Here is a 13,886-nt window from a genome sequence, read left to right as displayed (position 1 = left end):
CTCAGGCCACTTGGAGTAGGGATCCGCTATGATCAGGAAGTAAACTCCATCTACCGGACCTGCGTAGTCGATATGGATCCTCGACCATGGTTTGGTAGGTACTGGCCAAGATTCCAACGTGGTCTTGATGGGAGTCTTGCCAGCCGTCGAACACGGATTGCAGCGTTTTACGAAGTCCTCAATTTCGTTATCGATGCCAGGCCAGTACACAAAGCGTCGTGCAATTGCCTTCATCCGAACAATTCCCGGATGACCTCGATGAAACTGTTACAGGATCCTTCGTCGAAACTGGGACGGAACGATGACTCTGTTGCCGAACATGACACATCCGTCAAACATGCTGAGCGATTCCCGTCGTAGAAAATACGGTTGAACTGCAGCGGAAAGGTTCTTGGAGCAGCTGGGCCATCCGTCGCGTATGTGTTGAGCAACAGATTGGAGTGTGGCGTCGGTTGTTGTAGCCTTTTGCAATGCTGCAAATGAAACAGGAACCTTTTCTGTTGTGTCAGCAAGAATGCTTACCAAATCTTCCTCAAGGCTCAGCGCAGCGATAACGTATTCTTCTTCGGGTTGGATGGTCTGGTCGATCAGTCGGGACAACAGATCTGCACATCCGAATTCGTTGGTGGATACATGCTGAATCTCGAAGTCGTAATTCAGTATCGTGAGAGCCCATCGTTGTAGTCGGTTCGCAGTGTGTAGGAGAATCCCCTTCTTAGAACCGAAGATGGAAAGTAGTGGCTTGTGGTCAGTCAGCAGTGTGAAATGGCGTTCCAACAAATACTTGTGGAATTTGGTCACTGCATAGACCAACGCAAGCGCTTCCTTCTCTGGTTGTCCATAATTACGCTCCGCGGGTGCGAGCGTCCTCGAAGCGTGTTGTACTGCCTTCATGCTGCCATCAGGGAACTGGTGAAAGATGACTGCCCCGATGCCTGTGCTTGATGCATCCGCAGCCACGATGATTGGAAGCTTAGGGTCGTAATGGCAGCATTAGCAGCAGGTTTGATTGAAGCGTCCTTTTGAACTGGTCGAAAGCCTGTTGGCATGCCGGTGTCCACTGCCATTTCACGTCCTTCTTCAACAGCTGGTCCATTGGATGCCGCAATTCGTGAATGTTGCGCACGAACCTACCGTAGAAGTTGACCGCACCCAGGTACGATCGAAGCTCGGAAACGTTGGTTGGCGATGGGAGTGCAGCGATAGCCTTCACTTTCTCGGGGTCTGGACGAATGCCTTGTTTGTCCACAATGTGCCCCAAATAGCCGAGTTGTGATTGAAAGGAATGACACTTCTCAGCCTTCACGTGGAAACCATACTCTTTGAGCCACTGGAAGAGTAGGTTGAGTGACGTTGCGTGTGAGCTGATGTCCTTTCCAAACACGATGACATCATCGATGAAAGAGCGGACACCAGGTATGTCTGCTATCATTCCATCCACCACACGTTGGAATACGCCCGGCGCAGATTTCACTCCGGGAGCCAGACGATTGAACCGGAACAATCCTCGATGCGTGTTGATTGTGAGCAGTTTCTTGGAGTCGTCATCCACCTCAAGCTGCAGATACGCATCGGAAAGATCGACGATGCTGAAAACGGTGCTGCCGTTGAGTTGGGCGAAAATTTCCTCCGGCGTCGGAAGCGGATAGTGATTTGGTTCCAACGCCTCGTTTAGCCCCGTCGAGTAGTCTGCACATATGCGCACTCGACCGTTAGGTTTGCGCACGGCCAAGATGGGAGCAGCCCATTCGGAGAAATCGACAGGTTCGAGGATGCCCAATGATTGTAACCGTGTGAGTTCAGCATCGACCAATGGAATGGTGTTGAAAGGAACTGGGCGCTTGGACAGAAAATAGGTTTAGCATTTGGTTTGAGAAAAAGCTTTACCTTCAATTTCCTGCAGTGTCCCAGTGAATCATTGAAAACATTTGCATGCTTTGCTCGAAATTCACTAATCTGCTGATCGATCGACTTCGTCGTTACTTGATTGCAAACGGAGTCGAGAGGAACTGACCATAGCTTGAACAGGTCAATCCAGTCGATGCCGAGAAGGTTGAGGTTGGCAGTCGTCGTGACGAAACATCTGCCTCGAGCAGTTTTTCCGTTGATGCTGACGTCGCACTGGAACTCACCCATCAGATGAAGTGGTTTGCCCGACACGTTGATTGCTTGGATCGTCGGTTTGATGATTGAAGGGTTACCCAAGTTGTTCCAGGTTTGCTTTGATATTACCGTGATATCGCTTGCTGTGTCCAGTTGGAGCCTGGTAGCCACGCCGTTGATCAAAGTAGGCACGTACTTTCGGTTACTGGAACGGTTAGCGATGTGGTTCACAATGTGGTTCACGATGTATACTCCTCTAGCGTTGACTTTCCGAGGGTTGTTTTGTCTATTTGCTGGCTGATTCGTTTGCTGATTTGATGGCTGATTCGATGGTGACTGATTCGATGTTTTCTTTTCCCCTCCGCCTGGAACTGTCTGCCGTTTGGAATAACAGCCGCAATAGCCTTCCTTGTGGCCAATTCGGTTGCACTGTTTGCACTGGTGCTCCGAAAACGGACAGTTCCGGACAAAATGCATTTGTCCGCATTGCCAACAAGGGGTGCGAGGCAGCTTACCTTCCGTTTTTGAAGTGTGTGGATGATGAAAACTTCCCTTCTCCTGGACAGCGTGAACCGCTTGTTTCGAGCTTGACTGGCGCTCAATCATCGATGTGTCCTCCTTGAGATTAACGAGTCGTTGATATTCGTTAATCAAGGTCTGAAGATTCACGGGAGCTTCTGCTGTTTCACATTCAATCCGGGAAAGAAGCCTTGGACGCGTGTCGGCGTAGGCATGACCCTTAAGGCCACTCACAAACACCAAGCACTTGAACTGATCGATGTTCATATTTTTGAAGTCGAAATCTTCGCATGAACGATTCACCTTCCCTGCGTAGCTAATGATGTCCTCTGCTTCAGATTTTACTAGCTGGAGGCACTGGTACCGATTGTTAAAAATGGAGGTGTGTGTGCCGAACATTTGCGATAGTATCTTGACGGTGCCAGCAAAATCGACGTCTTTGGGAAGCTTCGGCAAGATGAAGTTGACGTACCTGACGTGGGATGGTGTGTCCAACTTCCTTAACAGCAGGCGTACCTTGGCGGAATCCTCTAAATTCTTGGCATCCGATTCGAAAAGATCCGTATACCGGCTGTACCACTTTTCGAAAGTGATTCCATTTCCCGGGTCGAACGAAAATTCACTGATGTTGGTTGCCAAGGATTCGAGAGTTTACTCCGTATTGTTCGGCTGTGCCCAACAAGAACAATATGAAATTGTTGCTTTTCATATCGTCTGTTATGATGTGAATCGTAAGGTGCGCCAAGCGGTCACTGTATAAACGGTTGCGCTGCAATGACATTTGCGCGAGCTACCACAAAATCCAAAGGTAGCTGAGAGCGGTCCAAACGTAGCTGAAAACGATCCAAACGTAGCTGAAAACGATTCAGACGTAGTTGATTGCGATCCATTCTCATGGATTGCGATCCATAGCAACCAGATAAAGATTCAGAGGAAAGTGAGAACAGGTGTATTTGGTTTACTGATATTGGGCCTGATCGCCAACGAAAGTCGATAAAATTTACCCGATCGGTTAATATGCTCGAGTCCACCGGTGGAATTTATTTTCCACCGGTGGATAATTTCTCCTCCGATGGATAACTCTTTCCGATTCGAGTAGCCATTGGTTTTGTCTATATGTCAATCACACTTTTATTTACATTTAGATGTATTGTTTTGCGGAATTAATAGAATAGTAAATTTTGCTTATTTATGGAGCATCTAGTGAAGAATTCGCACCAGAAGTGGCCTTAGACAGTACCGACTGAAGGCCTGTTCAAACGATCCGGGTAAAGTATAAAACGGGTTGTTGGCTGAACAAGTCTAGATGAAACAAAATCGTATGAATCGGAGTACGAGGTTTGAATCCTTTCTGAACTTGCCGCATTCGCTGATCCTTGTCCTGTGCCATGTACCATGTGCGCCCATCAACTCCAGCCACAGCGAACGTTGGATCCGTGAACGTCCGTATTATACGCTCTCGTGTAAAAATATATTGAAACAACGCGGTACACTTATTCCGTGCAATAAGGAGTGTCCGAAGCCGGTAAGCGGACTGAGTGGCCACGGGAAGTTCCGTGGATATAAAGTCCAGCATATATGGTGTGTACAGTAGTCTCATCGCGGGCCTCCGTGAACGATAGAGGCTCCATGGACGAAGGGACTCAAAGACTACAGGTTGCCCATATATGAAGGATTCCGACCCCCCTAAGAAAATCCCCCTAAGAAAAAAATGTATTTGATTCAAAGCCAAGTGACGAAATCAACCCCCCCCCCCCCCGTGCCACACCTGGTTCTTTCGATTCCATGCGTTTAACATGGAATGAGTGTGCTTCCACACATACGATAATGATTTCGTAAGATTTGATAAAAATAAAATAACTACGTTAAAATTGTAATCTATGCGATTCAGTATAGATGCTATTCAAGTATACATATTCGTTTAAATGGATGAACAAAAAATTCATTCGGTGACGCGTTTGTCACGAGGCGTGCAACTTAGCGATGTGTGTGTTAATCCAAACATTCCCGGGCTGTACCCTTCTATAAGCGACCCCGAGTTTTTGGGGATAGTCCGGAAGGTACAAGCAAACATAATACCTTCGATAGGTGCAAGACAACGCAAACGATTCCGACCAGAACTCGCCGCTCCAACGGATATGAGTTGCTTATAATTTCTTGTACCTAGTGATGCTGGTCTTCTCAATCTCGTTGCATTTACGTGTCGGAATCGATTCTAACATGCCATAGGGGCATAACATAAGGTTGGATAAAAGAGAAGAATTAGCAGAAAAGGAGTTCTTTTGTAAGTTTATTTTTTCTTAGCTTGAACTATAAAAAATAGATACCTGTTATAAACCTAAATTTATGTGTTTTGATTTTTTATAAAAAAAAAACAAGTAAATTTATATTTTCTAAAAAATCATATTTTGGCTAAATCGAGTGATAAAACATCTGAAATAACTCAAACATCGATAAAACATCCATTTTTGCGAACTGTTATAAATCTTTTTTCATATTATTTAGTTTTCCACTGTTATATCAACTGGGGTGGAGCAGTAGATATGGCTATCCGACTGAAATGTTTTTTTGTTTTTTTATATGAAGTTTTCAACTGCATATCCCACTGCTCGACTTTTTAACCACGTTGCTATGGCGGCAAACACCATTCCACTCCACTGCCAAACCGCTCGGTTAGCGAAGATTCTGATTGAGAAAACGCAATTGGATAACATTAGAAGTTTTCTAACCGATCGACTAAATTATCCACTCCGTTATCGGCTTTCGTTCCCGATCAGGCCCATTAATTGTAAAATTTCCAGCAACCACAGATGAAGTCCGACGATCACACTTTAATATCAACTCTCATAACTCTGTTTTGCAAACATTCGGCCTCAGCACAATTTTTCGATCGATCCGGCTTTCATTTTGGTGTCATTTGACACTCATTTCGCCGCCAAGGTGTTCATTTTACAGGTATTTTTGAAAACTAGTATACCATGACACTCACGAGCAAAATGAACTATTCTACACAAATTCGATCGTTCCGCATTGTATGGGGAAAAATCCGCAACGCATTGAGCTGCGGAAATTATCGAATATCAGAAAAATGCCGTAAATCAAGGTTAATGGTTTTGAAAAACGTTGTGTAAAAGCAAGTTAGTAAATGTTTTAGTTCTTTTTCAATATTTTGGGTGATAAAAAACCATTTATTGAATATTACAAAAATGATTTGCCTACACTAAATACTGAACTCGATAGGAATCGACTTCATGTAGGAGTATGAAAGAAATAGTTATACTGTCAGTTTTACGTGAGCGCCTATTGAATTTTTTTGTGCTGAGGCCGATTGTAATCTTAACATTTGCCCTTGGTTACACCAAATTGATGAGCAGAAATCAAAGTGTGGGGATAACAGCGACTTATACAGATGCATCATACCAAAAAAATTAAGGTCACCCGCCAACCGAGGTCACCCCACACTTTTTGGCTACTTTTCCAATGTCGGTTTCTATATGTGCATTAAACTTCATTTTGTCATCCAATATGACATCCAGATATTTGATTTGGCGTACTCTCTCGATAGGGTCCTTATTGATAATGGCTGACAGCTGATGTCTAATACCTTGGGTATTCAATCACCGACAAACCGACGTGACACTTCGAACAAAATGAGCTTCAAAAGTTGTCTCCTTATTTCAAATGAAAATACGTTAAACACTAGCGCCATCTCTATAATGATTCGCTTACTACACTGACACAGAGAAGAAACTGCTAAACCCCCTTTTTGTTTTTCTTCGCAAATTCCAATGCGTATTGTTTTATGTACTTCTCACATCTTTTGCATTGATTTGGAAACTTATAAAATGATTTTCCTGGGTGTTTTGTCCAATAATTCTCACAAAATCTTGCCTCACACTTCCTTTGCCATTTGTATTTAGAAAAGTTGTTTACATCGAAGCAGCAGTGAACAGAGTTTACTTTGACAGAAGTGTTCGCCTCACTGGTGAATGACAGTACTTTCGTGTGGGACACTTTTGTAACGCCAGTGTCACGTCGGTTTGTCGGTGATTCAATGCCATATATTTATTTTTGTTGACATTCAACGCTAGTTTCTTATACTTCAACCACCTATTCAAGGCTTGTAGATCAAGATTTAATAAATACTCAGCTTTTTAAATAATTTTATCAGCGATAAACAATACTGTATCATCTGCAAATAAACAAAATTGGTCCCTGCACACTACCAGGTGGGACACCCAAGGTGTTTTCGATACTTGAAGATACATTGTTCCCAAACAATGGGTTCTGAGTTCTTCCTGTTAGATAATTTTCGAATCATTTAGCTCCATTCCCCCGATTCCGAATCTTTTTATGCAAGAAGCAGTAAGGGTATGAAAAACGTTTCAAACGCTCTCTTTAGATCAAGGAAGACAGCCATTATATAATGCCTGAGTTCCAACGATCCTTTCCACTTAGCGAGCACCAGGTTTAACGCTGTTTCACAAGAGTGACCTTCCCTATAGCCTGATTGCTCCCGAACCAATAGCTCATGAGTATCAAGGTAATGAATCAACTGTTCTTTGACTACTATTTCTAAAAATTTCTCTAAAACTTGGAGCATATTAATAGGACGAAACTCTTCCGCTGTAATAGTGCCATTCACTTTAGGAATTGGAACAATTAATGATCCTTCCTTCCAAGATTTAGGAAAGATTCCCTGCTCTAATGATTGATGAATTAACAAAAGAAGTCTCTCACCTATCACATCAAATACATCTTGAACAGTTTTGGCAGACACGTTTCCAATGCTAGCAGATTTAGTCATTTAGGCCTCAGCACAATTTTTCGATCGAAAAAATTCGATCGATCCGGCTGTTATTTTGGTGTCATTTAACACTCATTTCGCCGTCAAGGTGTTCATTTTACTAGTCTTTTTGAAAACTAGTATACCATGACACTCACGAGCAAAATGAACTATGCTACAAAAATTAGATTGTTCCGCATTGTATGGGGAAAAATCCGCGGAAATTTGATGCGGAAAAAACGTGTCAATAAAAACAGTGAATTTATTAATTGTGCAATATACCATTTCACATGTTTGTATATTTTTTTAATTTTGAAAATTATTTTTACACCATTTTTTTTTTTTAAATTAGTTTCAAACTTCCATGACATCCTTATCAAGTGGATAACGGTTCAAAATTTATCCGATAAAACAAAAGCAATACAAAAACCTCAACAACGATTTTTATGTATAATCTAATTGTTTGCTTCTGTTACAAACATAACTAAGCAATGTAATCCTATCGTGATATTATTTTCCACCATCGATCTTCTCATAGACCGCTTCAAAGACGCCATCAAATATTAAAATATTTTTAAATATTGACACGGTTGCATAATGTAGCGGTAATCGCAACTGCGGTCGTGCGGGCGTGCCTGCGAAAAAATCAAAATTGTTTGATTCTGACGCATGCGGATTCAAACAGTCACCCGCAGCGGGTGTCAAATTCCATACATTTTCAGGAAACGCACCCGCGCCCGCAGGAGCGATTACCGCTGCCTGAATGACAAAACCATAGTAAAAATGTAGCTTGAGAATATTTTAAGGGATGTAACACTTCTCCAATGTAACGTAAAGGGCTGAGCCTTACTTTTACCAAAATAACGTGTCCCGGTGTTTATTGCCAGCGTCTTCCGAAACGGCAATTTTCTGCCGTTTTTTCTTTATAAAATAATTTTCTGCGATTTTACTTAATATACTTAAAGAGTTTAGAATGTGTCTCTACAGTTTATTATTCACAACTACTACATAACAGAGGCTAGCTCAAAGTGAGTGCATATATCAGGTGGGCTTATGGTGTTCTTTCTCACCAATACATCGACACGCAATTTGACGTTTTGTTCCATAACAAAATCTAGTATGCCTTGAAATTTAAACGAAATCTCGCAGAAATTGTATGTGGTTTTACTCAGGCGTAGCACGAAGAAAGATGCCAAAAAACTTCCGTGGCAGCCAGTTCTTGGATTGAAACGAAGATTTGAAGGCTATAGATTCCAAAAAAGAACAATTACTTCGCCAAATCTAATACAAAGGCAACAATTATTGAATCCTTTCTGCCAGCAAGCAAGGAGCAGTGTACCAACCGAACCAAATATGATTTTATACTGAAAATGAGGAATTTATCAGAGTGCCTGCGCATATATCCTTTGGTTCTGTTCAACAGACCACCGATTGATCTCGAATATCGAGTAAAATTTTGAAAATTTAAGATAGAGTTAGGAGTGAGTCCATAGAAAAATCATCAAAGCATCCAGTTTGTTATAGATCTAACTGTCAAACCAGGTTTTCTTCCTATTTTCGTTTTTAGACGTCAAATTGCACTGGATAAGCCCACTTGATATATCAACTCACTTTGGGCTAGCTGCTATTTTATACCCGTCGTATATGATATGGTTTACTTTGTTTTTCCAACAATACTATTGATCTTTTTTTTTGCAGAAACATAAATGAAGAGTGTCCTCAACAATGCGTAAAAAAAGTTTTCCTACAAGTGGTCTAAGAAACTGTCCAGGGTGCCGCAAAGTCAGATAATAGGTTAAAATATGAGGTGTCCGACTTTACGTGATCGCCACTGTAGAATCAATACCGAATAAGGAAAAAACTGCAGGCAAAAGAAGTAACCAATGATCATCCAAATAAATTTGTAAAATCGTTTTGTTCAACAATTTAAGCACCCGAAAAACTAGAAAGTACCTGCCTAGCTATCGGGCTATACAACGACAGTACCACGGCCATAATAAACAACTTCAATCATTTAATGATCGAAAACCACGTTTCCATTTAATCTAATCGAAAATCGAAATACATACATAATGGAACGGAAGCTATTGTATGCATTTCGCGGATGGATTGCCTTTGTGGCCTTCATGGATTTAGGTACGGCCTTCCGGTGTTACATAGAGCGACGGAGTTTTCTAGGAGATCATTCTGAAACGCAGTTTATAGAAGGTAGTTCATACATACATATTAATTAATTTTGAATGTGTATCATAAACCCAGATGAAATATTTTACTTATTTTTTCCTTATTTTTCTAATCTATACGACGCAGGAGACTATACAATTTCTAGGATACTGGGAATATATTGTGTATTGAAAGCAGTCGCATTGGTTCATTGTACGCTGTACATACATTACAAACCGTAAGTACATTTGGTTTTTTTTTTTTGGAAAAAAAGTTCTACAAACTTGTGTAGTATTAAAACTTCATATGAATTCTTTATCTATTTCTTTTAGAGTTGTTAGTATGGGAGGCTGCTCATTAGCAATTACAATGATGCTATACATAACGGAGGCCTTGTATTTCCGCTCAACTACGTTAAACTTCTACGTTATATTTCCTTGCGTTTTGAATTGTAAGTATGATATGATAAAAGGGAATGAATGAATTGAATGCCTGTCATTTTATTAGATTTTTATTATATTTATTGTACTTTATGTGTTGTATTTATAAATACAAGCTTTTTCGAGTTTTTTTATACGCTTTATACTGATTTCGTAAAATGTTTTTATTTATTCAGAAGGAATAGCTTTGGCCGTATTATCGTTCGTTAAAATTTTTGAAATGATAATGTTTGAAGAAAATGGTAGCATCATCATGGTTTTCCAAATCTAGATGCTTCGCTAGAGGAGAAATCGACCGGGGTTCATTAATTTTTGAGCATTCAAACCTATGTATTTCTTCATGCGAGACACGATGTATTGTTAATAATAATAATCTTTATACAAGTGTACAGTCTGTTCCCGAGTTACGCGGTTTGTGTGTTCACGAGGAATCCGCGTAACTCGAATATCCGCGTAAGTTGAATTTCGCGGTTTTCCACCAAAATACAATTGGTTACTCGGTTCTTTTTATTAAAACAATTCATACTGCGTTGTACATTTCTTGAGGCAAATTGTACTGATTGGACATTTGATCTGTCAAATTTAGAAAACCGTGTATCTCCGAATCCGCGTAAGACGAGAACCGCGTAACTCGGGAACAGACTGTGTTGAGAAGTTATCTATTTTTAACTTCTCCTTCTTCTTCTTAATTGCCACAATAACCATTGTCGGTCAAGATCCGTCTGCGAGTCGTACGAGTTGACGACTGTACCACGGGACCGGCTTAATGTTTATTGATCACTGTGCACAATAATTTAATGATGATCACTACATTGGGTATCATACATTGTTTTAAAAATTTGAAAAAAAAAATATATGAAAAATATTCTTCTAAATTTCCGGCGAATCGCCAAAACAACTAGTTATGGTAGGCACCGTAGTAATACTATAGGATTTCATAAATATTTTTCGAATGCGTAAGAATACAAACCTTCATTCTGAATAATAACATCCCAAAATCCAAACAGTTTGGTTGCTTTTAATGATTGATATTTCTTTTATATCATTTTGATATCATTTTGTATCTCATGTTAACTGAATATTATGTCAACCTTGTAACCTACTGCTTAATAAATTTAAACATTGTTTTTATTTTCTTGTAGCGATAACACTTATAGGTCTATTATATATTCCACGTAAATTGCGACTCTGGGAGCATCGAATTGCTTCCGAAAATGATGACGAAAATTCGCAACTGTTGAAGCAAATGGGAGGATTCAAAAAAAGACGAGCGCATAAAAATAAAACACCATGAACAGTGTGAATAGCATAATGTGAGGTGTTTTTCTATTATCATTATTTTCAAATAGTATCTCAACCCACCTGTTCTTATATATTTTGGCACCCTCAAGACATGTTTTCATGAGTAAGAGTCGACTATGTTGTATTACAAAAGTAAATCGAAACGGTAATCCCAACGTCCCAACAGATAACCATATCGATGGTATATTCATTAAAAAAAATCTCAAAATTTTACACGATTGAATATGTTTTCAAACAATTATTTAAAACACAAATAAACAGCCTCACAATCTTGCCTATACTTGACAAAATTATATTTCTGTTTCCGAAGAGTGTCCATATCAATTTTACTCGAACCTTTTTTCCTTCTTCAAAAAGTTATATGTAAGAAATTTATACGCCTTGTGCACCAATTGCAACATGCTATATATTTCATGTTAGCTAACACAAGAAAATCAAATCTTCGTAATGATAGAAGGAATAGCATACAAATAACCATTTCATAATAATTTTCTACGCCTTCCAATTATTGGGTAAAAAGGAAAAGAAAGATATTTCATATATGACGATTTGCTAAAACCACGAAACAATTAAGACGAAGGCTTGATGACAATGTTCATTCAAGAAAATTCAGGGGTATTAAATTAGTAGAAGCAGATGGACTTTACAACAACACATTGTGAATGCAACTAAGCTTTAAACATTTATAACACGAATTCTAACGCATGTCACGTGCCGTAAATAATAGTATCACATAATTTAGGGTAAAAGAAAACATTACCCCTTGGTTGCCTTACTAAGCGCCTCAAAATATGTAATTTAATTATTTATCACATTGGTTTGGCTAGTTCAGTTTAAACGTTCATTGAAAAAAAATGAAGAACAATTGTTGGAATTACTCTTTCAAATTGATTTTCCAAACATTTAACAAGAATAGCAACAAGTAATGTTTTTAAGCACTCCAGTTCCTAGCTCCGATCCAGTATTGAATCAGCCAAGGGGTAAAATTTACCTTAATCGAATATTTAGTTCGTGGTCTAGCTTTCAACGAAGAAAGTAAAAAAAAAAAACTATTTGACATCCTGAAACCATACACGAATCATGAAATAAACTTAAATCAGCAAACTAGTTCGTGATAGCAACACAAAGTAGACTGCAGAAATTGCTACAAAGACTACTCCGCTTCATTGAACATTACAAAACGACCAGTTACTCTAAGAATTGCACTTGGAACCTCTCTGCCAACAACTCTTGCTAAACTTGTAAACAGAACAATGTAAATAATTTTCTACATTGCCAAAGCTTACATCTTACAGATGGTGTTGTCTTATTATGCACAACTTTATGCAAATTGTACATTTTGAATCAATTCTACAGCAAATGAATCTTAATGACACCATCGGTGTATTTTGCCTAGAATCTAATAAAAAGAGCATAGACCTTTAAAATGCATTAGTCGACATTTATATTATTAAGTAGTATTTTACCACATTTCAATCCATATAATTACCGTCAATGATTATTGACAATCGGACCACCAGCAGAGTCGTTTTTACCTGTAGTCAAATATCAATCTCACAAGATTCACTGGTATGGGTTTAATTCTAGAATGCCTATAATTCTTATTAAACGAAATATATGTTATACTATAGACGCAAAAACTTGTTATAGGTCATATCGCATTCTGACTAAGAGTGAATAAATTACAAGCAATAAAAGCGTTCAACTACGCCAAACAAACAAATTTTATAAAATAAATCTCGACATCAAGTGAACCTAATGGAAAACGGCAATAGAAATAAATAGGAAATAGAACATGCATCATACAATATAAACATATCTTGTGCATTTTTTAGCTATACCGGCAGTTTGTTTTGGATAGCTGGCATAAACGGATTGTGGTAAGTTTGGTTTGTTTTAGATAGCTCGTATAAACGGAAATAACGGTAAGTGGTTTATTGAATCTTTCAAGTGATGTATCTGGTTTCCTTTTAATATTTAAAACATTAAAAAATATGTAAATCATCTGCATGACACTTGTAACAATCAATGGATTGATGTGTTGGGTGCTGCGCTGCTTCGTTGCGCATACGTTAATGAAAGTATTAGTGATGAGAATAGTTCCGAAAATCGAGGAACGGAACGAACCTGCCGATCTGGTGAAAAAGAACGGAACGCGGAACGCAGGTTCAAGATGATCTACCATGGTTACGCTTTTTTCAGTTGCTCACTTTATATATGGTTAACTTCAAACTATTCTTTGAATATTTTGTATTATATTTTTTGTGCAGTAATCACACAGTTTCAATTAAAACAAAGCTTAATAACAGTTTACTGAATGTGTAAAACTATTCTTCTACTAAAATATACCCGCTTAACTTAAGTAGCCCGCTATACAGTTCCTTTTTCATTAAAAGCTTAAGGAATTTTGTTTGTTTTTACTAAAATTAATCATTATTCCCTTTTATACTTCTAAATAAAGAAGTAAATCAGAAATTTGTTGCAACGCGTATGAAATTTTGATGCAAAATCATAAAGCTTACAAGTTTAATCGGCTTTTTAAATTTCGTATGGATTAAATTACCCTACATTGA

At 39.0% G+C, this 13,886-nt stretch overlaps 2 protein-coding genes across 13 annotated transcripts in view; one reads left to right on the top strand and one right to left on the bottom strand.

The window, feature by feature from the left end:
• LOC121588173 overlaps positions 1–13,510 on the top strand; it is a 31,937-nt gene extending 18,427 nt beyond the window's left edge. For 9 of the 12 annotated variants that reach the window (XM_041905836.1, XM_041905839.1, XM_041905842.1 and 6 more), the window contains 4 exons: positions 9,107–9,616; positions 9,719–9,809; positions 9,904–10,022; positions 11,154–13,153. In XM_041905836.1, the coding sequence (XP_041761770.1) occupies positions 9,481–9,616; positions 9,719–9,809; positions 9,904–10,022; positions 11,154–11,305 (498 nt within the window). In that variant the 5' untranslated portion in view covers positions 9,107–9,480 and the 3' untranslated portion in view covers positions 11,306–13,153. Of the gene's footprint in view, positions 1–8,211; positions 8,890–9,106; positions 9,617–9,718; positions 9,810–9,903; positions 10,023–11,153 lie in introns of those variants that run through there. The other 3 variants (XM_041905843.1, XM_041905840.1, XM_041905833.1) reach the window with 3 other exon arrangements.
• LOC121600433 (uncharacterized protein K02A2.6-like) lies at positions 974–2,580 on the bottom strand. Its single transcript, XM_041929017.1, has 2 exons — positions 2,015–2,580; positions 974–1,853 (listed from the first exon to the last, which is right to left on the bottom strand). The coding sequence occupies exons 1-2, from the start codon at positions 2,578–2,580 to the stop codon at positions 974–976; spliced, it is 1,446 nt and encodes a 481-aa protein (XP_041784951.1).
• Positions 13,511–13,886: the final 376 nt, after the last annotated feature.

The sequence above is a fragment of the Anopheles merus genome, chromosome 2R (genome assembly GCF_017562075.2).
Source record: "Anopheles merus strain MAF chromosome 2R, AmerM5.1, whole genome shotgun sequence".
In the NCBI taxonomy this organism is placed as follows: Eukaryota; Metazoa; Arthropoda; class Insecta; order Diptera; family Culicidae; genus Anopheles; species Anopheles merus.
This window is presented reverse-complemented; position numbering and strand designations above follow the sequence as displayed.

What these genes read in the sequence shown, in the direction of transcription:
- LOC121600433 (XM_041929017.1), bottom strand. Translation starts at nt 2,580, where the DNA reads ATGCATTTTGTCCGGAACTGTCCGTTTTCGGAGCACCAGTGCAAACAG. An exon ending in ATTGACCTGTTCAAGCTATG is followed by an intron (nt 1,854 to 2,014) that starts GTCAGTTCCTCT and finishes ATGCTAAACCTA; the next exon opens with TTTTCTGTCCAAGCGCCCAG.